At 45.3% G+C, this 25,784-nt stretch overlaps 2 protein-coding genes across 3 annotated transcripts; both read right to left on the bottom strand.

Moving 5' to 3' along the window:
* Positions 1-553: 553 nt before the first annotated feature.
* Positions 554-9,298, bottom strand: LOC121675182 (aldo-keto reductase family 1 member B1-like). 2 transcript variants are annotated; one of them, XM_042050340.1, is made up of 11 exons: positions 9,200-9,292; positions 9,044-9,101; positions 6,833-7,000; positions 6,048-6,164; positions 5,335-5,412; positions 3,924-4,046; positions 3,587-3,693; positions 2,709-2,790; positions 2,152-2,235; positions 1,674-1,756; positions 554-905 (listed from the first exon to the last, which is right to left on the bottom strand). In XM_042050340.1, the coding sequence occupies exons 1-11, from the start codon at positions 9,283-9,285 to the stop codon at positions 866-868; spliced, it is 1,026 nt and encodes a 341-aa protein (XP_041906274.1). In that variant the 5' UTR covers positions 9,286-9,292; the 3' UTR covers positions 554-865. The 2 variants fall into 2 exon arrangements, with proteins under 2 accessions (XP_041906274.1, XP_041906275.1); XM_042050341.1 differs by lacking the exon at positions 9,044-9,101 and having other exon boundaries at positions 9,200-9,298.
* Positions 9,299-11,106: 1,808 nt separating this feature from the next.
* Positions 11,107-24,851, bottom strand: USP18 (ubiquitin specific peptidase 18). The gene is made up of 11 exons (XM_042050342.1): positions 24,704-24,851; positions 21,651-21,846; positions 20,904-21,000; positions 19,537-19,682; positions 17,908-17,987; positions 16,978-17,124; positions 16,056-16,151; positions 14,858-15,028; positions 13,993-14,124; positions 13,511-13,560; positions 11,107-12,986 (listed from the first exon to the last, which is right to left on the bottom strand). The coding sequence occupies exons 2-11, from the start codon at positions 21,817-21,819 to the stop codon at positions 12,938-12,940; spliced, it is 1,137 nt and encodes a 378-aa protein (XP_041906276.1). The 5' UTR covers positions 21,820-21,846; positions 24,704-24,851; the 3' UTR covers positions 11,107-12,937.
* Positions 24,852-25,784: the final 933 nt, after the last annotated feature.

The raw sequence follows: 25,784 nt of genomic DNA, 5'->3' as shown, positions 1-25,784 counted from the left end.
GCAGAGAGAACAGCATCCAGACACATCCTTTGAGTCAGAACACAAGCAAACAGTACCTAGGGAACAGTACAGGAGAGTGAAAATCTACTGTTGGCTTCTGTGAAGCTGCCCAGTTCTTCTGCTTGCTAAATATGACAGCTGCCAAACAAAATAATTCCTGTGTGTCTCCTTTATCAGACTTTGGATTTTCTAGGAGAGATTCACAGTCTTAACTGCAGCCGTTCTACTGACAAAGGCAGTATTTATATACTCTTGCAGATACTATAAACCAAACACACAAATCTCCTACTAGTTTATTAGTTTTTAGCAGTTCATAAATAGGAAACCTCATTAAGAGCTCCTGAATCATAATTCAGCAGTGTCCTCTAAAGAGCTTTCAGTCTGTTACACTGAAATTACTGAACTAAGCATCTCAAGCAGCATGTCAGCTCATTGAGATCTTCTGGTGTTATATGGATTGTCCTATAATGACAATTAAAAGATAGTGTATGTATCTCTGATCAGAGAAATTTTCTCTAAACTTTGTAGGATTTATATTTATGACAAAGACTGCTTTCCACTAATCCAAATAGATGGGTTTATTAAACTTCTTTATCATTACTAAATTAAAATAGAATGTATATTTTGCTGCAACTGAAACTTGGGTTACAAGAGCAGATAAAGGACTGATACAACTGGTTGATAAAAAGGGAAGCAAATGCATCCATGTTCAAAGATTACTCTTCAGAATGCCTGTGAGCTCCCTTCTCCCATTTTTAAATACATATTCCATGTCTGTAGTGAATTAATACACGAACTCTTGCACATTGCTTGAAACAACAATAAATAGTCTGGATCCCCGGAAGATCTGAAGGTGATGTGTATGTCAGTCCTCAAAAAAAGGATAGTCCTTGTGATTTTTGCATCTAGAAAAAGAGAAGCATGATTAACATTGTAAGGGTGTAGTTTTAAGGAAAAGCTTTTTTCCCCTGGTAAAAGAACTGAAACTGAACTACATTAAGAACATGTGTGTCTGTCTAGTGTACCCAGGGCAGTGGCAGTGCATGCTCTGTAACCTTTGCATGTATCAGTGACCTGCTTCTCAAAGGCTAATGTATCCTTTGCACAGCTGAAATTGCCAAAGTTCCCTGAGATATTAAACCTCTCTCTTGGGACTTCCCAAGCCCACAGCATGCTGTTAGGCAAGTGGGTAATCTGGGAAAACTGAGTAAAATGCAGATCTTGGTGAGTCCTGTATCTAACCATTCTGTTAGCCAGGCACTGCCTTAATAACGTTGGCAGGAGTACATAGGCCCAGCTCTTCCCTTCAAAAAAAAACCCTTACAACGCTCATTCTTAAAATGGAGTTTATTTACTCTGACTGTCCCTTATGTAAAGGAGCCAAAGAAAACCAGGGGAAAAAGTGCTGCTTATTTATTTTGGAATTTCCAGCTGATTTGGATTTTCAGACAGCAGTTTAATATGCATCCAGTACAGGGCATCTTAAGAACGTTGTGCCTGCAGAAGTCCCAGTGTTCCCAACCTGTACAGGACAGGCAGTGCTCTAATAAACCCAAGTGTGAGATTCCAGCAGAGGTGACCAGGTGTTGGCTAAGGCTCCCTCTCTTTATGTTTAAGTGAGGCTGTCAGACAGTGTCTGTTTGCAAAGCCTGCATGAGGATAAAGCTACTCACTCGCTTAATGCACAGATGCGATAGCGCTTCTTGAAACCAAGGAGGGTCTCCATCTCCTCTTCAGTCAGTTCAAAGTCAAACACCTGCAGCAAGGTCCCAAACAGCTGTGTTACTGCAGTTTGCAATGAGACAAGAAAGTCTACTTGCAGAAAAGAGTACCAAAAGCAGGCTGAAGCACTAGGAGGTGTGCAACGGGCACCCATGTGGGGAGAGCAATGAATAAATGTGTAAGGTTACAGTGCTGGTTGGGTCTGCCTGCATTGTAATTGTATCACAACGTGGAAGAGTTCAGCTCTTACCTGATGTGTTCAAAGCAAGACTTGGCTCCTTACTTTCAAAGTGACTTTTTGCATTCATAAAGTATTAACCTAAGTGGTATCTGACAAGGGTTTTGCCGGTAGTTTGTACCCTTGGCAGAGTGGGGGTTTTTTCCTGTGTAGTTTAATACCATTAATGACTCTGTAAGGTATCATCTTACCTTAAAATTTTCTTCAATATGCTGTGGAGTGACAGATTTGGGAATTACACTCAAGTTTCTTTGAATCTGGAGCCGGATAAGCACCTGCAGGAGCACACAGGGAATTGACAGATGAGAAGCGCTGCCTGCCTTCTGAAAGCTGAAAACTAAAGGTGCCTGCATGGTTACACAGAGCAGCTCTACTGGTAATCAGAGAGGGCTCACAGAGGAGAAGCACTACCTAAACCCTTCCTAATTACGCCATGAGCTCATTAAATCCTTATCCATCTCTGAAGCTGAGATGACAACATGGGCGTGCATTGAGCAAGAGTTCAGGAGTGGCAGGGATGCTGTGTGGAGGGGCAGCCAGTGTGCCAGTTAAAGCCCAAAGCCACTGGCAATCTTCCATTCATCACTAAAACTAAGGTAGAAAGGATATTTTTCTAAAGCATTAAACTGTGTACAAGACACAGCTGGAACTCCATCTTATTGTTCCATAATACCTCTGTAAATAGTTACTTTAGCACAGGTGGGAAAAATACATGTCAGCAGGGGAAATAACTCTGACCAGTATTAACCTGAGCTGCCGTTTTGTTGTGCTTGAGAGCAATTTCTTTAATTTGAGGATCATCAAAAAGGGAAATATGGTCAGGCTTGGACCTGTGAAAGTAAAAAACAGATTTCAGCAGTTGAATGCCCTGTTGTCTTCTCTCTCAAGCCCTGTGTGATAAGAATGTTATTTAAAGGATTAAAAAGCATCATCTTGCACCCTTTAATTTAACATCTTGTTACTTTAGTTCCTTCATTCTCTTCTTGTACAACAAGTGAGCACATGAGAAGAGGCCTGTAGTTTCTAGTAAAAACAGGTCACTGTAACACATTTCTGTCCAGCCTGGGATCAGGCTGGGAATTTCTTTGATCTGGATCCCAAGAATTTCATCTTGTCCTTCACAAGCACAGCTGCTCTGGCAAATGCCCTGTCCTGGGTCAGAGAAAGCCATGAAGATGGGAGTAAAAGCAAAATTTCTGCAACTTACCCATTTAAAAACTTAATCCCTTTGTCTCAGCAGGACTGCAAAATTGCTATTTTCGTAAGCATCTGCTGCTTTGGGTTTTTGTTTGGTTTGTTGTGGGTGGGGGTTTTTTTAGTTCAGAAATTCTCCTACATGTTTAATAAGCTCACCAAAGCTCAGTCAAGAATTCTTATCTCTGCTTTCATCAACCAACTGATCCTTTTTCTTCGAAATACGAAACTGTAGTAGCAGCATGGGTATGAATTAGTGGACTGAATATCACAGTAAGTGTGAGGTTTCTGTGGGTGTGATTTTCAATGAATTAGTAAATCTTTTTCTGATTACAGTAGTCATTCTCTGAGGTTTCATCCACATCCTAAGGCTGGTTTACTGCATTGACTCCAATCTACATCTAAGAAGGAAATCTCACAAAACATTCTTACCCTGGCCAGTTGGGTGCTCCAAGGGGACAGTATGCAGTGACAGAGATCCCTTTGGATTGGCAAAACTTAATCAGCTCTTCCTGAGGAAGATAGGGGTGGCTCTCAATCTCAAAAAAATAAAATAAAATTAAAAAATTAGGTTTCACCTCTCAGAAGCAGAAGGCGCTTCAAGGTTTAGCATCACTGTGGTGACCTACCAAGTGCCATGTCAGCTGATGTGAAAAGGTGGTTCTCTTTGCAGGCATGGGGTTTGTAAGGGACTTTGAAGAGATGTTGCATCCAGTGCAACACCCAGACAGGTGTGATGTCAGTATTGAGGAGCTGGAGGACAATTTACCTGGTTATTTGCAGGTTTGTGTCTTAAGCCTGGTTTGCTCAGGAGCCTATCGATCTGTTCGCAGTTGAAGTTGGAGACTCCAATAGCCTTCACCATTCCCACATCCACGAGCTCTTCCATAGCCTAGAAACACCACAGAGTCGGAATTCCTATTGAATTAAGTTCTTTCATCTTTATCTTCAGTGGTAAAAATCTTCCTGGCTGGGGTCCTCTTGTGCTGTGCCATTAGAAGAGTATGTGAACTCACATCATGTGTCACCATACAGATAACTAACAGCAATATTCACACAAGCACTACACTGTTATGATTTCAGTAACCTTCATACAGATGAAAGAGATTCTTTTAGGGTAATTCCTCAGCTAGCCAAATACTCATCCCATAATAAAAAGCACCTTATTTAGAACAGAGCAGCTCAACAAGGAGCTGTTACGAGACAGCTCGAACAGGATGGATACTGATCATCAACACCGATTAATTTCCCAAGAGAGATGTGCCCTTTAGCAGCTGGATGACAGCATAAGCAGCGCTGTGTTCCCCCTCCATCACCTATTTTCTTTCACACTAATGAGCAATAAAACAGCCAGACAGCCCTAATTAGATTGCCACCTCCAGCAGAAAAGAAACAGGGGAAAAATAATCTACTACCAGCCTTTAGAGCAGAAGACACCCTTCTTCCAAAGCAGAGATAATTCTCATTTGAAGTTGCTGTCATAAGCAGCAACCTGAAACATCCACCTTTACAAAAATGTGCCTTATTCTTCATCTGACAGAAGGCAAAAAGCATCAGTGAATTCTTCTGACTCTGGTGAGTCTCTTGTCTGCTTTTGGCCTGGCTGTGCTGAGCACACGGTGGGAGTGGAAGGGAAAGGAAGCCCAAAGCATTGGCCAAGCAGGAATTTGAATTCACACCCAAGTCTGGTCTCCCACACAGCCTGTGCTGCACACAGAGCTTAGCAAAGGACTTCGGCCAAGTTCCACCACCTTCTAGAGATGGAAATTTGGGTGCTCTGGTACATTGGCAAAGGCATGTTGGCTTTCCTGGGGTCTGGACAGCTAAGGTGCAATTAGAGATGAGCATAGCTACAATTAAAGCCACCAAAAATTGCCCAGAGAGTTGGGGTAGGGACTAGAGCGACAGCATTTGCTGGCTCAAGCCACTGCAGGGTACACACACAGTCAAAGATTTCCTCTTGTCATGCCAACCCAGCCAGTTTAGTAAGCAGTGGATATAAAAATACCTAAATTTTGGCACAGTGACACAAAAAGGAGCCCAAGGACACAGAGAAATCAGCAATCTCGAATAGTTCATGTCAGAAATTCTCTCAGAACAATTCCCACAGTGGAAAGCTTAGAGTTTTCAGGCTGTTATTTCAAACTAGCAAGATATTTTTGGCCTGTAAATGAATGTACCTCCCACGTATCCAGAAAATGTGTATCGCTGGGAATGATCATGCCGTTTCCATCTGCAGGAAATAGCTCCTCTCCTGCCTATCAGCACGAAAGAAAAGCAACATTAAGGTCAGCTGAATTATAAGTACTTAAAGAAATCACTTAGAAATTGGGGCAAGCAAGTGGAGCTGGAGACTGAGCTGGATATCCTGACTTTTGTTTGTGGTGGGGTGAGACATGGCCTCACAAGTAACCTGTACCAACAGAGTCATCTTCAAGAAAATCTGCCTCTTGAGACTCTGTCCTGCAGGCAGAGGAAGGGCAGGCACTTCTGTGTGCCTCAGTCGGGTTGGGAGAAGGCCAGGGAGGTGACATGATGGGGAAACAAGGATTTATTTAACCTGGAGGTAGAGAGAGAAGAGAAAAATCAGAACTAAGTAAATCACAACTGTTTGATTCTGGATAAGGAAATGGCAGCCAAACCCCACACTGTAAGAGGAATGTGATCTGGAAGGTAATTTGGTCCATGACTTGGAAATGCTGTGCAGGGTAAAATAAGGTGTTTTTTGTACTACAAGAGCTAGTTTAAGCAGCCAGGACCTTACCTTTCCTCCTGAGGTCCTAATGAGGTTTACCAACACTCCTCGTTGGAGAGGACTAAAGACATGTCTGGTCCCAAAGGCAAAAGGGGCAGAGCCCTGACAGATGGAACCCAGGAGTTAAAGTCACAATACCTTGAATCCCATGGGAGAGTGCATCAGGTAGAGATCCAAATAATCCAGCTGGAGGGCAGCAAGTGTTTTCTGGCACACCTCCTTCACCAGGGATCTCTCATGGAAGGTGGACCACAGCTGTGGGGGAACACATAGCCTGGGAGCTGCTCTCCTGCCCTCGCAGTGGCAGAGCATCCCTGGCAGGGAAATGGAGGGCACAGACACAGAGGCAGCTCAGGATGTGGCACATCTTCTCGTCTTGAGGAAGTGCCACTTGTGTGCACCTGATTTTATTTGTGGTACGGTCAAGTGAGTAAAATGAGAATGAGATACTCTGAAATTCCAACAATTATCACAAAGAAAATAAGTGAACCTGGTGAAAATCGACCCGCCAGCTTCCAGCAGATAGAAGTTACTTGATTTTTCCTACCATTGTTGCTGGGGGAAAAAACAAAACAAAGCATAACATACAGGAGTTGACAGGCTGAGGCCGGCGGCGCAGCGGGAGTGACCACGAATACAATAGCCCTGCTTCCTATCCCAGAGGCCACCGAGAGCACGGCCTCAGTTCCTGTCTCCATGGCTGACAATGGATGTGGACTACAAAAAAACCCCTCTCAAACCAAGCCTTTTGTTTCTCAAGGGTTGACCTATTCCTTCCCCCCGCCACCATCCACAAATGCTTTGCCCCGACAGAGAGGAGTTAATTCCCCGACCAGCTTCATCCCGTGGCACTTTCCATGTCGGGACCTTGTCTCTCCTCCCGAGAGCTGGCCTCACGTGAGACACACTATCCAAGGACACACCTTGCTGACAATAAAGAGCTCTTCTCGCCTCACGACGCCCTCCTGAAGTTTCTGCCGCAGCGCGTCCCCGATCTCGCTCTCGTTCTGGTACATGTAGGCACAGTCAAAGTGGCGGTACCCAACATCGATGGCAAACTTCACCGCGCCTCTTGCTGCTCCCTGGAGAGACTGAAACCAGAAGAGAAGCCTGTGATTTGCTAAATAGCAGATTAAGAAGTTTGCTGTTCTCCAAATCTGGCGTCTTTAAGCCCCCAAATAACGAGGTATTCCAGTCTGGATCTGGCTTTCATTAGTTTTGTGAAATCAAGTGGCCGAGGGAGTCACTGATGAGGTGCCTGAGATGATCTGCCCTTTTCTAAGGATTGGAAGTTCACCTTGGGACACGAGGCTATCTTGAAATAAGTTCTAATTTCCCCAGAAATTAAACGCAACCTCAGTGTGGCATGCTGGTGACATGAGGAAACCAATCGCGTCTGGAATGCGTGCTGGCCCTGCACAAAAACAATCCAGCTCTTGTTGACACAGGACAGGGAGGTGAGGGGACTCAAAACACTACAGACAGTGCCACCTCCCGGGTAAAATACACATTTGGTACTTAATAGCAAAATAAATCACTTCAGATATTTGGCTTGGAGACACTGAAGAGTTCTTTGATGACTGAATCCAGAAAAAGGCACTCCAAACAGAAACATGATTCAAAACCATGACCACCTCCCATGTACTTTTTTATTTTAAATTATATTACTTCTCCAAGTTTTTCCAGTCAAAGGGTGTTTAGTTGGTTCACCTAAATTAACAACAACAAAAACACAGAAAATGTAGCAATTTTTTTCCCCAAAAGGCTATGCACAACTAAATAGCCAGCTGCAAGTTTTACAGTAAGTTTTCTTTTTTTTAGCCCCTTTCCCCATCCCATCCCTTCCTACAGGTGAGCCTCCCAGGGCAGCAGGGGGAAGGAGGCATGGGGAAACAGGCTAGCAGTGGCCAAATGCTGGCATTTTGGAGCACCTCATCTCTGGGTGCTGCTGCAGCTTGGGAAAGCTGCCACACAGGAGTGACTGGGAGCACTTTTGAGGGGAGGAGTCAGTGGAGAGCAAAGGCAGCAACACACCCTGAGGTTACATAAAACTCTGTCATGTGAGATGTTTCTCAGAAAAAATAATCCATTGTTTCATTTCACAAGGTGCTCACCGAGCAGGGCTTCGAGTCAGAGCTGCTGGGTAACGCCGAGGCTGCTGTGGGAACCTTGAAATCAAATAGCTTTAATGAAATAATCACCATGGGCTTGGGCCCTGTTTTCATTACATAACAGAAGACATTTTTTGTGGTGGCAGGGATCATGTGCCCAAAATTTTCCTTCTACTTAGTCCTAACCAGTTTCTATCAGCAACTTGGCACGTTCCTTCAGAGAGCTCCCCCACCACAGCGCTGTGCCCTAAGAGGCCCCCCACAAGCCACACTTTGGTCTTTAAAGCCAACTTCAGCTACTTCAGCCTTCTTAGTGTCCTTTGTCATCATAAAGACTGAAAGGGTTAAACAAACTCACTCCCCTTTGTGCACATAAAGTTAAATGCTGATTAGCATCAGCTGACCCAAAAATATGGCAAGAATTTCAGATATTTTTATGGTGACTGGCAAAGTGTTTCATGGAGTTGGGAAATTGGGGTTTGACATATTTTGTTTCCAGTCTCAGATCCAGGGGAAAATCTACTTTTCTTATCATTTTATCTTTCTTAAGAAGATCAGTTTCTTAAAATTTTCAGCTCATTTCCTGACTCCTTTTACATTTATAATTCAGTATCTTCTTGAACTTACTCTCTTACCGAAAATCCATTAGGTAACATTTGCAGGTAAAGAACCACCCCAACTATAGTCCTGCAAAGTGCTGCATACTCATCTGCTGCCATAAAAATAAGTTATCCTCAGTCTCTAAGGAATTATTGTAAATTCCCATTTCCAGATCCACTTATTGCCCCTAAAGTTCCTGTATCTACACACACTCATCAAGGATGACACCTACATGACATGCTGGGATATTAATCCCCAGTGCCAAAAGCAAAACAAAACAAAACAAAAATACAAAGAAAAACAAGCTGGGCGTAACTTTTTACTTTTGTAGTATGTAATTTTTTTCCATAGCTAAGAAAAATCTTGTACCTACTCACTACCTCCACTCACTCCAAAGATTTCCTGAAGGCCAGGAATAAATACCTGCATTACCTGGAGTATTTCGAAAGGAAACATCACACAGAGGATTTGCTGCATTCTCCTGACCCGAAGAGAAGATTGGTGAAAAAATACACCACAATTCTCAGCAATTTGCTGGTGTCACCTGCCTGACCAGAGGTCCCCAGCTCCAGCAGGTACCTGCCAGGTCCCCAGTCCCAGGATGGGCATCCTCCCACGAGTGGGCAGCTCCAGGTAAGTGGCCATGCAGAGTCTCCTCCCAGCATCACAGGCAAGGAGAGGCTGTGGTCTCTTGCAGAACCTTTTAAATCAGCTTTGCTCCTCCCTCCTGCCTGCTGACTGGCTGCAGACAAGGTAAATACAGGCAGAAGTGCTATAATAAGAGGAGGCAGGGATTTTGGTTTATCTCAACCTTCAAAGAGCTTAAAAACTGATTGCAGGCTCCTCATGGATTTATTGAGTGGGCTCATCGTGGCAATTTTGGCAATTTTGCACTGGCTGAGGTTACAGGTTTTTGGATACCCCATGGTCTGCTTGTCTGCAGGAAAAGTGGTATCTGGGGAGTTGGCACATGCCCCAAGAACCATTTCTCCTCTCACCTGTCCTGAACACATCACCAGAAGGCACCACAAAGCTGTTTGTCTCAGGAGGAAGCATAAACGTGTCCACAGGAAGAATCATTGTTAAAAAAATTCCCAATACAGCTTCATCTGCATCAGGCACCCAGGTTTTTATATATATATATTTGATCTCAAGGCTCCCCATGGCTTTTCCTCTCAGACACTGTACGATGAGTGGTCACCCAGTTTGGAAGAACCCTTTTAACTTTATTTCTGAGGTCAAAAAGACCAGGCCTGTTGGCCTGAATTCTGCAATGAAAGCAGGGTTTAACCAGCAGTTGTAGTGCCCACGGCTGCTGCGTGGATATTTCATTCCCTTACATGGTTTTTCTCCTTATTTGTGACAAAAGGAGAGATCTTTGATGACTCTCTGAATCATTGTCACATCTCTGTCCTTCACTGATTTTGTAAATTACATATTGACATTTTAGCAATTATACCTCTGTGAGACATGCATTAGATGTATTTATTTCTTTTTTCTGGTTTTCTGTGTGGTTCTTGAAGGTGGGGAATATAATGAATCTGAGGAAGAGTCTGGCAGAGATGAAGCAGAGAATGTGTAATTTGCTACTGCATGGTAATCCTAAACCAAACAAAAAAAAGGGAAACAAGGACTTACCAGGATCTACTATAATCTCTCCACACACAACCCCTTGGCTTTATCTGGCTTTACAAGGCCCTTGCTATTGGTGCTGGGCTTCATTTGCACAGTGACTCAAACATAGGACAAATAATGCCCACTCCTTCCTGGTGGTTCTTTGGTAGAAAAGTGTTTTTGGCAGAAACACCGGGAGCTGTTTTATGCCAGCAGCCCCAGCTGAGGACTCCACGTGCCCACCACGCTCCGTGTTATGCCCATTCAGCAGCACACCAGCCCTGAACCCCAGGCTCCAGGCTGGAAGGGAGCTCCTCAGATGAAAGCAACTCCTGGGCACTTTATCCAGCACAAGGCTGAGCGTTGCTGTGGCCACAGAGGCAGCCAAGGTGACTTTTTGCAAAAGCAGCTCAGGTCGGGCAGTTTTTAAACCCGAGTTTGCTCACCCCACCCTGCTCTCCCCATGGCCCATCTGCACGTGGAAGCAAACCTGAAAACAAACTCATTGTGCCTCCAGCACAAGGGTGAAGTGTCCAGGTTTAGCTGGTTTGCCTTGGCTCTTGGAGCTAAGCACCGGCAGCAGCTCTACCCTGAACTCCTGATGCGAGCACACACCTCTGTGCATGTGGCCTGTAGCCTCCCAGCTGCATTCAGGGTGTTTAGGAAGACCAGATCAAGAATAAACCACAAGACTGATTTTCTAGGGAATGTATCCCATAATATTTTATTCAAAAAAACACTGATTACTTTTCACAGAAATTAAATGGTTTTTTTCACTGACTGAAAAGATTCTTAAATATGTCTCTGCAGTTGTTTCCTTGATGGGTCACATCACTGGAAGGTTATGACACATTTAAGGCATTTTTCATAAGCATAAGTTTTTAAATTTCAAGTTATAGCTAATTAGAAATGTCAGTCTCTTATCCCAACAACTTCTCAGTTCCTGAAAGTTCCTGAAAGTGCAGCTTTTTTCAGCTCCTTCACAGAGGCGAAGTGTTGGAAAAGCAAACAGAAACTTGGTTTTCTTACTCACCCACTGCAAGATGCTTTAGAAAGAGTGCAATGCATTCCTGAAGGTGAACAGGCTGAGAATTCCTCATCCTGATGACAAATAATACACTGGGATTTTTTCACCCCAGAAAAAATAATACGAATACAGAGTTGAACAGAATAATGAACCTTGCTAATACAGCGAAATAAATACCTGCTACGCCATGAAGGAGTAATTTCACAGCTATGCTCCAAGATTTCTCAATTCACCTTCCACATATCAACAGAAAATGGACATGATTTGTGAACTTCATCATCACTACCGAAATAAAATTAAGTTATACACATAGAATATCTACCTTAGTTTTATAATTGTATATAATTTCTATAATAACATTAATCTAATTCTGTAATTTCTCAGTCCCACAAAAACAGCACCTTTGTAAAGATACAGTCACGGAGTATATTAGGCTGTAGGTACTTCCAGATCTGTTTCTGGGATCCTCGATCCCTTCCCAGACTGTGGCACATCAAGAGTTAACGCCATGAGTGCTTTAAAAGCCACACAAAATTTTTAACTTTCCTCACCATACAGCCTTGTGATGAGCCTTTAGAACATTCTTGTTCCCACTGTCAGATATCACCAACCTTCCTTTCCAGCTCTCCTTACCTTTTCCCTCCAACTGTGTGGTCTTGCCTTGGCTGAACCAGCAGCACGGAGTGACAGGACTCTACAGGAGGTTTTAAAATTACTCAGTTTCTTTACAAAATTGTTTTCTTCAGAGCCTTTTTCTACCTGGGGGACATTTCCACTTCATGGGCAGAGAAGGAAAGGAGAGAGCAAGACAATTCCAGGTGGCAACCAGGTGAAGAATACTTAAGGAAAATCCCAAAAGTTCAAGCACATCAAGGCATCTCACTTCCCTTATCACCTGTGTATGGCCTGTGTTGTGCAAAATCACTAATTAGCTTCAGAATCTCTGCTGCTCTGAACATTTTCCTCTACAGGAAAGAAAATGCATCTAAACCCCTGATAAACCTGCTGAAATAATAATCACCTGCACAAATTTTTGCAAACTCATCTCGTAAATCAGAACTGCTCCAGTAGCTTCTGATTTAAAACACTTCTCTACACATCTCAGCCCGTGCAGTGATTCATTTCCAGGGAGGTTTTAAGGAGTGGGTGTCGTTAGAGTTCTGATCCTTCCTCCAGTTGTTTCTGGGGTGATTTTTTGGGTCTCCTGCCCAGCTTGCCAGCATCTAAATGGTGCCTAAAGGACAAAGGAAGTCTTGATCTCTTACTGGCTAGGTATGGTTGCCACAGCTCTCCAGTCATACCACGCACCTCCCTGGAACACCACACAGGCTTTCAGGCCAAACACCTCCCCTGGACTGGAACCCAGGCATCAGCATTAAGGAAAACGGTAAGGCAGCAGAGACAAGGACTAACTTCACCATCTTCTAAAGAGGAAATCACATAAATATAAAAAAAATACACAAAAGAAAAAGTTTCCAGCTGCAACAGTTCTTAGATCCTTTCTCTAGTTGAGTGTCTGCTGCTTCTTTCTTCATAGATGAATGTGAAGGCCGAGGTTGCTGAGTGCAGAATGTCTTTCTTGTTAAACACTTGTACATGTCCACACTGGCACAGAGGTGCTGAGCTCCATGGACAATGCACAGCTTTCTGAGACATTCTGATACTCCTCCATGGGGCTACTGAGGATTCTTTTTCATGTAAATCAAGAGATAGGCCGTTTCTCTCCTGTGCAGGCAAAGAAAAACCAAATCACAAGGTATGTTTGAAGATCTAGGTTGCAAGTAACATCCCAGGTTTGCTCCTGCTCAGCTTTCTGAGCTTTAGGTCAACTAAGCTGGTCCTCTCCAGTGTTCCCAAGATTCCCTGGCAGTGCTGTAGTTTATAGGAAGGATTATCTCCCTCCTATAAGCTCATTCTCGTATGATGCATCAGAACAAAAAGCACAGAGAAATCCTGACTGACACATCCAACTTCAGTCAGGATAGAGGAGGGTCCAAGGGGCAGTCCTAAGTAACAAGACCACTCCTGCAGCCCACTTTGTGACTGCTCAGCAACCCTGCAGGCTCCCAGGATAGGCATATGCAGTCCCACCAGAGTAACTGGGGCACAAGGATGCCTCTTCTCCTCTCCTGTGTCCCCACTACACCCCAGGCAATATCCCGGCCAAAACATTTGTCTTCCCTCTCTTTGCTACCCTCATTCCAAAGTCCAGAGCAGCATCAGGAAAGAACAGGGATATGTTTGCATACCAGTAGAGGCTGGCATGTCCATAGGTGCATTTAACATCATCCCACGATACCTAGAGAAGAAACACACACAAGAGGAGGCTGATAAGAACTCTTAAGAGATGGACACATTCTCATACCATCCAGCAGTTCTCAGAAGAGTGGTTTAAGTGGCACTTCAGGAATTAACACCTTTCAATAAATTGGTTTATTGCTTTTACTCTTTGAGGAAAAGCAGTTCCTCTTCTGAACGTATACATTAAACAGATGTAGGGTACATCAAGCAGGGTATTCAGCAAATGGCAAAGCAGAACCTGAGGCCTTGTTTAGTACAGAAGTGAGAGTCACTCTGCCCTCAGCCCAGAGCATCCTGTAGCAGAGATGCACAAAGCTCTGCAGCCTCAGTTTCCTTTCCTGGTTCTCTTTAGTTGGCAGCCAGTCAGACTGGATGAGACCTGGAGGAGCATCCAGAAAGGTACAAAAGAAACGTGGCTTGATGTGCTCACCTGGCAAACCTGAGAATCGTTGAAGCAATACCATTTACACTCTGTGAGGCTTCGAATGTAGGCACAGTAATGGCCACAGCTGCTTGATCCTGAATGGGCCACAACAGCAAAAAGCTCGTACTGCCAGGTAGCCTGCAGAGAGACACAAAGAGTCACTCTCAGTGCAGCAATTCTCATCTGCCATGGACTGTAGAGAAGCAGCAGCCAGGGCAGCAAGGGCGTGCATTTTGTAAAGAAAAAGGGGAAAAAAATCAGATTGGCCCTGAGTATCCTGCCTTTTTTGCTCTTACCCTCAGAGTTTTGCCTGTCAGCTATGGGCTGGCAGCCTCCCTGGAGACCAGAGGGCTGTGAAAAAGGCAACAGGACAACAAAGGAGCAGCAAAGAGGTTCACCACAGCCAACCTGCAGCGGTGACTTCTGTTGTTTCCACACTTCCCCTTGTTATTTCCCAGTAAGAGAAACAGACCCACAGTGGGGCAGATCCATCTCAGCTACTTGGCAAAGCTGTTGTGGCCGACAATACCCAACTCTGTGGCCAACAATACCAACAATACTGCATGGGAAATACCAGGAATAGAGTTCTTCTGTCTTAGGTGAGATCTGCAAAGCCTGGCTTTTGTCCTTAAGGCAGGAAGTTCCAGTTTTGGTGCCTTTGGTTATTTAATCTGAGCACAGAACATTAACTGAAGCTGTTAAAACTATGGGATGTGAGACAACACTGGGCACAGGTAAAGTTTGAGACATAGATTTTTAAGACAGGCACTTAGAACTGAGACAAGGTGTGATCTCTTAAATTTTTATGAGACTGGAGCAGAGAGGAGAAGAAAATCTGCCCTTTTTGAACAGAGCCTTAGGAGTATCTCACCTTTTCACTGTCATCTGCTTGGCACTGATTTTCTGTCAAGACTTCATTGAAGTCAAGTTCTTGTGGGAATGGCAGGCAGTGACTTAGCTTGTGTGAGTGAGATGATCTTTCAAAGCAGAAGCGCTTCAGGTGCAAGGTCAGAGTCTGTGGCAGACGGACGAGCTTCATGCTCTGTAAAGCAATAAATAACACCGTATAAAACTAGGGAACAAACCCTGGGGAGGCGGGGTGGAAACAGCCATTGCCACCCAGTGCATGTAGAATGGAGAGCAGTCAGTGCTCCGGTGAATATTTGCCAGTTCCATGGGACAGCAGATGCCAAACCTTTGTAGCCTGTCTGCACACAAGGCACACCCATGTAACAGAGCTGTGATAACCAAGGTTTTCAGCTTTAGTGTGATCAGCACCCAGCCTTGGGTGCCTCAAGGGCTGCTTCATTTCTCACGTGCTTTCCTAGCCCCAGGTTGGTAGCACTAGGAAGGTGAGGAGAGACAAATCAACCTCCTGTGACATGTGACCACAGAAGGCTGACAGCTCCTTCCTTCCAGCACTGCCTTTGTTGGGATCGCTGCCGCTGCCACCAAGACATGTGGATGCCTTGTGGCCTCAGAGGCAGCCCAACAGTGACAATGCTGTGGAAAGTCCCCTCCAAGCCTTGGGCTGAGGCAGCCTCCCTCACACACCACTCCCTTTAATGCACCTGCTCTCCATGAAACAGCCAATACATCATCTGGCAGAGACTCATACTGTAAGAACTGGGGAGAGCAGGGAAGAAAGGAAATCACAGTATCCTACCTTTATGTGTATGACCAGCTCCAGTGACATATCCTTATCTACCTCTGGAGCTACACAGCAGTGCAAAGGCCCACAGTGGGCACACAACATAAACTAACAACAGCTTTTCTGCTGGCACAGAAATGCTACATCCCTCACCGACTTCTATTAAAACCCTTGAAAGTATTGTTTTGTGGCAAGAGCTACATCTACAACAGGGAACTTCCTAACAGGAGGAAAGATGCCTGTGGTTTATATCTCACTGACACTGCTCTGCTGACAAATCTGAGGTGCTGGTTTATATCTCACTGACACTGCTCTGCTGGTCTCCTCTTCAATTGATATGGTTGAGTCCTTTCCCCACCCTCCCCAGTCCTAAAGGGAGTTTTGGGTGTGAGACATGGGGAAATAATTCTCCAATTACCTGCAGAAAAGTTGTTTTCCTCCCACACTGTTGACAGAAACACATGTTTTGACCAGTCAGCTCTTCTGGATGGAAGAAGTATTGCAGAGACTCCTCCTAAGAAGACAGAGGAGATTTCTTTCAACTGAATTCCTTCGAGCTGGATTTTTATTTCTATGTTATTTCAGAGGGTCCAAGAAAACAGCAAAGCTACAGAAGGTGTGTTTTATTCAAAGGACAAAAGACTGCCTAGCAGCCTGAAAAAAATAGGTACCTCATTTCTCCTAGCTGCTGCTGTGATTGCATTAGTTGGGGGGAAAAAAAAAGCACCACATATTCCACAGAGAAGGTGTTGATGTGTGTCTTTTATACCTACTTCAAAGCCTTAGAGGTTTTCAGAGAAGCTCTTTAATGCTGAACCATTGTAAAGTGGTCAGAGAATCAATAAGGTCCGGTGGTCCACTGGCATTTGAAAAATCCACTGTATCCAGCAGCACACACACAGGCCACCAGCACTGCTGCATCTGGATGTCGACAGCAGCACTGACTCCACAGTGACAGGACACTGGGCAAACACAGGGATGCTGAGCTACCTAGGGCACCTCTCTGTGGTACCTGAGGACTCCCAGGTGCACATCACTGTGTAGTTTGAGTCTTTGAGTCTGTTACAGAGTATTTAATCAGCACTCTTTTTAGAAAAGCTCTTCACAGCCTTTATTTTTCAGTCCCCAAAGCAAGCACGTTTTTTGCGAGCTTTAAAGCTCCTCCAAACAAAGAAGAAATGTGAATGAGAAAAGACCACCTCGAAGTCCCAGACACTCTACAGAGACTCCTGTAAGGATTCTTGATAAGACCCAGAAGACACCACTACTGCAAGAGAAGGCTCCCACAGTGAACAGAGGGGAATCATCTCCTAAGGAAACAGTGCTGCTGCTAAACTTACCAGAGTCTTCAGCCTGTGAGAATTGGCATCCAACACTGGGAGTGGAAGGGTTAACATGGTGCTGTTGCTCTTTACTTCAAAAGAGCATTTCTGACAGGCCAGATGCTCCTGTATGCAGATTGTGTACAAATCCCTCAGCTCTTCAACCTGGAGGCGTGAAAATAAAGGCCAAAACAAGGTTTATGAAGAAGACAACTGAACTGTTTCCCTATGGGTGGGGAAGGCCATGTGGTCACACATTTCAAACAAGGTTATTGCTTCAAGGTTGGAACCAAGATGTGACAGTGACTTATGTGGACAGGGTACTTCCCACAATTTAAAGGAGAACAACTCCTTCCCCTAGTTCCCTAACAGAAGGGAAAGACACAGCCTGTAAGATCAGACAGTTAAATATCTGCTTTGATGCAGAATTGTTCTTTTTTGCTTGAAACTGCAACAGAAGCCTGTCTTCTGTATTAATAAAACTATGACAGCCAGTCAGGGAAGAGTCACTTTTCTCTTCCCAGTCCCATGGGAGGAGCTGTTGTATACATAATGTACTATCAGTGGCTAATTATAATGAAGTGCACGTGGCTGATTTCAAAGAATGGAAAAGCTGTGTCAAGAGACACCAAATTACAGAAATTTGGGGGGGAAAAAAAAGAAATTACATATAACTAAATACAGTGCTGCAAAAAGATCAGTCTTTTGGTTATTAATCAGCTCTCCCACTAGAATGGAGACTGGCATGCCCTGAAAGTAGGATGAGCAAAACTTAACTGTGATTCAAAATACCGAAGCTTACGAAACAAAGATTCTCTGTCTCATTTGAAAGATGCAATGAGAGAGGGGATAATTTTTAAAATTTAACTTGGGTCAATTGCCAGTGGATGGGATCCTTCAAGGAGCAGAGAAAACTACACATGATAAGGGCCAAGGGTTCATCCTTACCAGCTCTGGCTTTTTCATCTGCTTCTTTAACAAGTTCCAGAGAGTCAGAAAGAGCTGAGCAGCATCATGCTGCACAAACACTGCACAAACAGAAAACACAACCTCAATCAGTATCATGAACAGCACCGAACACAGATTTCCCACAAATGGCAAAGGGAAATTTGTTGTCCCCCATTAGATCCAGTCTCTTGTCCCTGCAGACAGAGCTTAGACTGGGCACAAGCTGCAATTTCTCCACTGTGACCTGAGCAGGCAGTGGGAAAAGACAGGAGGGTTTGTACCACCCAGTGCAAAAGTCGTGTCCTTGTCACCAGATGTAGGGACAAGAGGATACTCAGTACCCACCAAAGGAGGGCTCAGATGGCTCTCTGAGTTGAGGGTTATATTTCATAGCATCATAGAATGGTTTGGGTTGGAAGGAGCCTTAAAGATCATCTGGTTCCACTCCCCCCACCCCGGGCAAAACCACCTTCCACTAGACCAGCAAACACCTTTCAACCTGGCCTTGAACACTTGCAGGGATGCAGCATCCACAGCTTCCCTGGGCATCCTGTGTCAGTGTCTCACCACTCCCACAGTAAAAAATTTCTTCCCAATACTGAATCTAAACCTGCTCTCAGTTTCAAGCCATAACGCCTTGTCTTATCACCTTTATGTCACATGTCCTATCATGCCCTTGGGAACAGTCCCTTTTGAATCCTCCTTAGAAACAATACAGGGAAGATTCTTTATTACTCCACACACCTGTTTCCCTCATCCCCTCATGCCCCATGAAGGATTAAACTAGTCCTGAGCACTGAGATAAAAGTGACAGGAGGGCCTATCCATATGTCTCACACACCAGATAGTATAAACCCCTTGATCCTTATCTCTCTTTAACTGGAAGAGAGATGGCTAACTGCAAAGCCACTCAGAGTCAGGGGAAAAATGATGCAAGCAGGGATATTGAGCTTATCTTGTGCTCCTCTTTCATAAAGGTCAGGGCACCTCCCCTTTCAGTGCTCTCCTGTTTGGGCTTTTATACTATAAAGATAAGGGTATTTGGTTATACCCTGTGTATTTGTACACATAGAGAGACTCTTGGCATCCCATTGTCACTGGCCACCCACGCATTAAAAAGCTCACTCCTTTAGAACTTTGACCATTTGGGAGATTTAGCCTGAAAATTCTTCTCTCTGCCCTTATAAGAAGGAGCAGGAAGGGGATCTGTGCGAACTCGTTCTCTTTTCCACACTATCCCCTTCTTCCAGTAAGTAACAGCAGCTATTTCACTATCATGATGCCAGTACAGCAAGACAAATCACACAGTGAACTGGCCTCTCTGCCCTGCACAGCCCTTTCCTCCTGGCCAGTATCCATAGCTGGATCTTCTAGCAGTCTGATAGTCTTCCCACCCTTTGGACATCAGCAAATACATCCAGGGTTTTTCTCCTCTCTTCCCAAGTAAGACACAGCATTGCACTCACAGCTGGGAGGCAGCTACAAAGAGCACTGTGTCTCTGTGCACCTAACTCCTGACATTTCTGAGTTCCTGAAGGAGATGTTGGAGTCTGCACTGCTTGTAAGTGGTGGATGATGAGCACCCTGGTCTGCAGACAGAGGTGGGCACGAGGCAGCGCCACTACTTACATTTCACCCTGTGCAGTGAAAGGCAGCAAGCCAGGTCTGTGGGACTAACAGCTTTGCACTTGCCACACTGCATCTTCTCCAAGAGCAGGAGCATTTGGTACGGAACACTGTTCTTCCTCTGCACATGAGATGACGGCACTGCAATCCTGAAAGGGGAAGAAGCAACACCAGTGGTAATCAGGCTGTACAATGGAGAAATACCAGACATCACACCTGAAGGAGCCCAGGTCAGTAGCAGAGGCAGCAGCTCAAGAGGAACCAGAATGGGTACATTTTCAGCAAAAGAAGGAAAAAGGGGAAGCAGTCACCTGCACTAGCTTGTCCCACAGTGCAGGCTGACAGTTCTAAAGTAAAAGGCCAAAATTTTAAGTTGGTTTGTTCCTGAATAAGGGACAGGCCAAGTGGGACCTCAAGTGCTTTCTGGCCTCTAGAAACAACATAAGTTACAGACAATTTCAGAGCTTTTCTTGCCTCCCACCCATTGATGTTCTCATTCTCAACATGCCCTCAAAATTTCATGGGCATATATATCATAATGCTTGTATTTCAACTACATGCCAACAAAACCTTTTAATTCTCCGTGAATTTATTGTAGCCCACAGGTTTTTCTAAGTCTTTCTTCAAATAAGCATGGTAACCTACAGTCTACATTATTTAGCTTTGCCCAGTTATGACACTTCTCATCTCTGCACGTCTGTAATTTGTCTTCTTTCTCCTCTGCACCGTAGTGAGCACATAAGAAAGGACTGAATAGGAATGATCCACTTAGATGATTAAAGCTGCAGGGAACTGAGTAAATTGAAAACAAATCAAACCAGTTATTAGTGTGGTTGGTAGGGAGACAGAAGCCCAAAACCTCCTCAAAAGCATGCAGAGACAACAGCCAGGCAAAACAAAGTAATGCTATGTATTCATGATCTGCAACACCACTCTTCTCTATCAGGGGCTAGCCAGGGCAAACAGGGCCCAGAGGCCAGGGATTGCAGTAGGTTTATGTTTACATGCTTAAAGTGACAAAATTAATAGTGGATATGGCTACATGTGACACATCCTTTATTTTAACGGCCTCTGAGTAAACCTGGAATAGAATTACATCCTGTTATGGAAAAGAGAGATACAAGCCAGAAAGACCCAGTTCAGGACGTGAACCAGAGATGACTAACAAGGCAGAACACTGCAACTTCTCCCTTTGCAGGGCCTAGTCTGTAGATGACAGACACAACAAGGCAGAAACCTCGCTGAGGGAACAAAAGCATCCCCATAGCACCTCGGTGATGCAAGCCTTCAAGGGCACATCCCATATGAAAAAGGAGTGGAGACAACACAGCAACGACAGAAATATCTCCGGTAGCTCAAACAGGTGGTACCTTCGGAGTATCCCTGTGAAGCGTATGTTCATGAGGAACACTTGGAGCAGAGAGTTCAGACAGCAGCTCAGTCCAAGGTTGTACAGTCCAATAGCTTCTGTAGGGTAGAAAAAGAGGAAGTGAGGCCTGGGGATAGGTACAAGAAAAGAAAGTGGAAATTATTTGAAAGTGGCAAACTCTTCTTGCGCATATTCAGGCATTCAGTGGATAGGCCCAGCACCTTGGTCAGAGCTGGAAACGTGTTCAATCTATTCTTCCGTTGCTCAAGCAAGTAACATTGGGTTTTGTTTGGCAACTGACAGGAAAATCCAAGTAAGCCTGGCTAATGATGCTCAGATTTCTCCCAGTTCCTCTATCTTCAGTCCTCTCATAACACACCTAAACATAAAATAGAACAACAAGAGGCAAAGGTCGCCTGTATGAGGGGAATAACTAGGTCCTAGTCCATAGCTTAGCAAATCCAGCACTGCTGGCTGTGTTTGGAAAGAGACAGAGCCAGCAGCTAGGCCTTTTCAGCTGCAATGGCCAATTTATGGAGCTAAATAGGGAAAAAGCTCTGAGATCTCCATGTAATCCATTCTCAAAAAACTCAACATGGTTACTTGGCAAGGCAAAATGAGAATCATCTGCATATTTCTCAGTGAAGACATAAGGAGTAGGAGAAAATAAAGCCTATGGACAGAGAATGGAACAGCAGGCATTAGAAATAGAAAATATGAGAGCAAAGAATAGGCAAAACATTATTACCATTTTTTAAGTCTGCCACACCAAAGACAGATATCAGCCTCTGGTTTTTGGCCTTCGCCTCTTTGGTCTCCTCGTCATTATTTCGTACTTCGGTTTCTGCCTCCATGGTCTCACTTAATGCCAGCTCTGGTTTCTTGCTTCTTTCTTGACGCCCACTTCTTTGTCCCATCAACAATATTGTTCAAAGACAGAAGGACTGCAGAGAGACACAGAAAGATCAGAAAGAGTGGGAGCATCCCAAAACACAGGACTTGTCCACAACATTTTCATTATGAAAAAGGTGAAATCATAAAATCATTGAATGGTTTGGGTTGGAAAGGAACTTTAAAGATTATCTAGTTCCAACCCCTCGTGCCATGGGCAGGGATGCCACCCACTAGATCAGGTTGCTGAGGGGCCCATCCAGCCCAGCCTGGAATATCAATAAAGTCAGTAAGATTACTGTAACAGCATTTGGGATATTTGAATTAACATGAGTGTTGAGGCATGTGGGCTATTGCTAAGGGAACAGAAAGGGAGTCTGATGACAATTGCTCATCCTGTCTTCCTCTTGTGGCTAAATAAATAAATGAGCCTTCAGTTCCACAGAAACAGCTCCATCTAGCCACGGAACTCCACGTATCCCTGTTTGAAAAGATTTGGTAAATAAGATGATTAAAATTGCCCAAAAGGCAGATGTTGCAAAACTCCTCTGTTTAGAAAAAGAAATGTTTTATCACACAAAGTAGCCCAAGTATTCAAAAGGCCAAGTTTCACCTTCTCTCCTGACCAGATAAGCACGTTTAGTTTCTGTACTGGGCTCCCCAGCATTGGTTTTAAGCGCCTGAGTCACAGCATTACTGTGACACTTTGGACTGTAATTTTGAAAGACGTTCAAGCACCAACATATCAGTTTCTTTTTCTGTTCCTTCAAGTGATCACAGGCAAAGTAACTGTTTGTGCAAGAGAACCATTATAATGCCTTGATTTTAAAGGAAGGATTTAACAGACCATTATTCTGACAGTCTCCTGTGACTCAGCTACTAAAGCAAAACAAAAATACATGGACAAAACAATATAGTAAAAGTTCAAATGCAAAAATGAAACTTTCTAACAGCCCACTGCCAACATGCAGACAGAATCAGAAAAAAGCAGATATTCACGGGGAAGGGGGGGAGACCAAAATAAATGCTCAGAAATTATTATCCTACAAACATTAAACAGCACGTAAAATCAGCCTAAGGCCAAGCACTGAAAGAATGAAGAAAAGCTACTAAGAAAGGAAAATAAGCAAAATCCTCATTCTGCCTTTCATAAAAAAGAAAACCTTTGCTTTAAAAGCATGTTTTTGGGTTAACTGTGCCTAACAGTGTCAAATATCAAAGTTACTCAAGATTTGGGCAGAGAAGCTAGAAATGTATTTTTTTCCCCGATTATTACCTTTAAGCTTAAGTATACTTACTCCCAACTGTACTTTTGATTGTTTACTGCTGAAGATTACTTTTGCTCTCTAAGTGTCACACACTAAGAGTCACTAAATATTGTCAAATTTGCTGAGAAGTTTTATTCAGGGGGAAAAAAAAAAATCAACTCTGACATTCAAAGACAGATTCAAGAACGTGACTTTTTATACCCAAGCCCGGTGATTAGAACAGCTACACAGAAAAAGAGAAATTTCATCTGATTTCGCCCTTGCCGAAACAGAGCCTGAACACACGCTGCCTGTTTTCCTGGAAATGATTTAACGATGCGTTCAGGTTTCTGTAAGCTGAGCTGGAATGGGAGCCCATCTCGGGCGGGTGGGTTTAGCTGGTGTAGTATCAGCCAGAAGGTAAGGGATGCTCACAGGCAGTGGGGATGTGGAAAGAGACAGAAAGGAGAGGGACAGGCAGCACAGAGGTAGCTGCACAACAGCTGGGGATGTACTGGGGATAAAGCAAACCTGCAAGACGCATGTTTTGTCAGGAAAGGGAGGATTAAAGACCAAGCACAGGGCTAAATGGCTTTGGGTGACTTGAGGGAAAGGTAGAAAGATCTTAGGGATCTTAGGGCAGGAAGGTGCAGTGGGATACAGGAGGATTTGTGTCTCTGGTTCTATGAAATTCTCTCCCAGTCACCCCTATCAGGAATCCTGCTGTGGGACCAGGGACACAAACAGAACTTCCAACCCTTGGAACCGCCTCGTTTTAGCTATCAGAAATACAGCCTTCCTAAGATTTGCACTTGACCTCCTTTTCCCTGCACAAGTATATAAAACAACTGGTGAGTGAGCCGAGGAAGTGGGGAGCAGGCTCTCCTCCTAACCCCATTTCTCCTCTCTCCCTGGAGAAGCAGCGTCTTGGTTTCATGTCAGGGGTAGGACTCGGTACCTCAGCGCACGTGGCTTGGCCAAGCCAAGCGGCTGCACCAGCACTGGGCAGAGAACAGAGAGCAGTGATACCCTCCTCGTACCCTCCACCCCATTATCATCTACTCTCACCCTCCCTCAGCCAGCCCAGCATCTTCCCTTTCACCCTGGCCTGTTCCACTCTCCATCTGCCCTCCCAAGACACTGGCTTCTCATGACAAACCCTCAGCTGCCTCTTCACACCCCACGAGGATGGCTCCCACCTCTGGCACTTGTCGTCCCTTCCCTGTCAGCTCCTTTCCCGTCACGGGAATCTTGGGGGGCAGATGGTGCTAGGGCAGGCTGTGGGCTGCATAGGGAGGCCAGGATGGGGCTCTGAGCAGTCTATTCTAGTGGAAGGTGTCCCTGGCCTCAGCAGGGGGGTTGGAACTAGATCTTCAAGGTCCCTTCCAACCCAAACCATTCTATGTTTCCATGGTCCCCCTGAGGTGCTCCATGAAGGGCTCCAGAAGGGATTCAGTGTCACGACCCACCCTTAAAAGAAGGAAGGGAAGGAAGCACCTGAGAGCGCATCACCTCCACACTTCTCTGGGATGCAACTGAAAGGAGACTTCCCCCTCAGCTGCTAACCTACTCTCCGTTATTTCCCTCTCTTTCTATTTCCTTCCCTCCTGACACACTGCCCCTCTGGCATCCGATCTCACAAACCAGCAAAAAGGCTTCTTACCAATTCCCGCAGGACCAGCAGCGCTTCGAGCTGGAGCTCACAGCGCAGCTGCTGACAGGGGGCAGCGGGGGCTCGCACACCACATCTGCCCGCGCCGGAGCGGTGCGGACGAGCCGCGGGCAGCGGGAGGGCAGCGGGACTCGGGAGAGCGGCGGGCGGAGCGGGGCGGCCCCGCCGCGTCAGGCAGAGGCAGTGCCCGCCCCGCCGCGCAGTTTTCATTTCCCGCTCGGCCGGGAGCAGGCACAGAAAGTGAAACTCGGAGCCGCCCTGCGCCGCCTCATCCCGGCACGCAGCGGGCTGGGAGAAACAACACAGCTCGCTTTGCGTGGGGGAGGCACTCTGGGGATGAAGCGTCCCCGCACAGCTCATCCGGCAGCACGGGTGAGGACAGCAGGTACTGCCAGCCCTGCCTTCGGCACCGCTGGGCAGCCCCCGCGCGGCTTCGCTGGGCCGTGGAAAGGAGACAGCACACAGGAGGCTTTCAGAGGGCTGGCTGGAGCACATCAGAGATTTCCCTGGGGAGAGGTCCCAGTTGCGCACCCTCTGGGCAGGTAGTGGGGAACGTGCTCGCACTGCCTGGCTCTGTCACAGGCAGCACAACTCGTCAGTTCTCAGCAGTCCGAGGTCTTCAGCCGGGACAGTGGAAACTGCCCTGAATCGTCACAGGGAGCGGTGTGGACATCTGTAGGGACTTGTGAGCAGAAGGGCACAGATGACTCAGCGTCTTGGCTGTGACTGAGGCAGAGGCTCTCAGCAATAGTTTAAATTTAGTGAGGGTCCCTTCCTATTGCTGGCTTGTATGGCCACTGCCTGATAGAAGGGAGAGAGATGAACAGCTAAGCCATAAATTGCCGAGAGACAATGAAACAAAGTGTAAAATGACACTGAAGGTTAGATAGGAACTAGATCTGCCAGGTGGAAGTTAGTGAAGCAGCGTGCAGCTGAAACAGCTTTTGGTAATGACCCCTGTGAGAGCCTGGGGTGCTCAGGAGGCGTGTTAAGGGTATTTTAAGCTTTGCCTGCGGAACTCAGTCGCGACACGCCACTTCCAAGGCAGGCAGCAGGCAGAAAGTGTGAGGCC

The sequence above is a fragment of the Corvus kubaryi genome, unplaced genomic scaffold (genome assembly GCF_017639235.1).
Source record: "Corvus kubaryi isolate FWS band 111438036 unplaced genomic scaffold, C.kubaryi_AGA036_p1.0 72, whole genome shotgun sequence".
In the NCBI taxonomy this organism is placed as follows: Eukaryota; Metazoa; Chordata; class Aves; order Passeriformes; family Corvidae; genus Corvus; species Corvus kubaryi.
The sequence above is the reverse complement of the archived record's forward strand: the minus strand, read 5'-3'. Positions and strand labels throughout refer to the sequence as shown.

Excerpts from the sequence above, each read along its gene's own strand:
- LOC121675182 (XM_042050340.1), bottom strand. The coding sequence starts at position 9,285 with ATGCTGGGAGGAGACTCTGCATGGCCACTTACCTGGAGCTGCCCACTC. Across the intron at positions 7,001-9,043 it reads AAATACTCCAGGTAATGCAG|TCTCTCCAGGGAGCAGCAAG; the intron begins GTATTTATTCCT and ends TTCTGGTTTCAG. Across the intron at positions 2,791-3,586 it reads GGAGCACCCAACTGGCCAGG|GTCCAAGCCTGACCATATTT; the intron begins GTAAGAATGTTT and ends TTACTTTCACAG.
- USP18 (XM_042050342.1), bottom strand. The coding sequence starts at position 21,819 with ATGGGACAAAGAAGTGGGCGTCAAGAAAGAAGCAAGAAACCAGAGCTG. Across the intron at positions 15,029-16,055 it reads GGAAAACAACTTTTCTGCAG|AGCATGAAGCTCGTCCGTCT; the intron begins GTAATTGGAGAA and ends ATTGCTTTACAG. Across the intron at positions 13,561-13,992 it reads ACGATTCTCAGGTTTGCCAG|GTATCGTGGGATGATGTTAA; the intron begins GTGAGCACATCA and ends TTTCTTCTCTAG.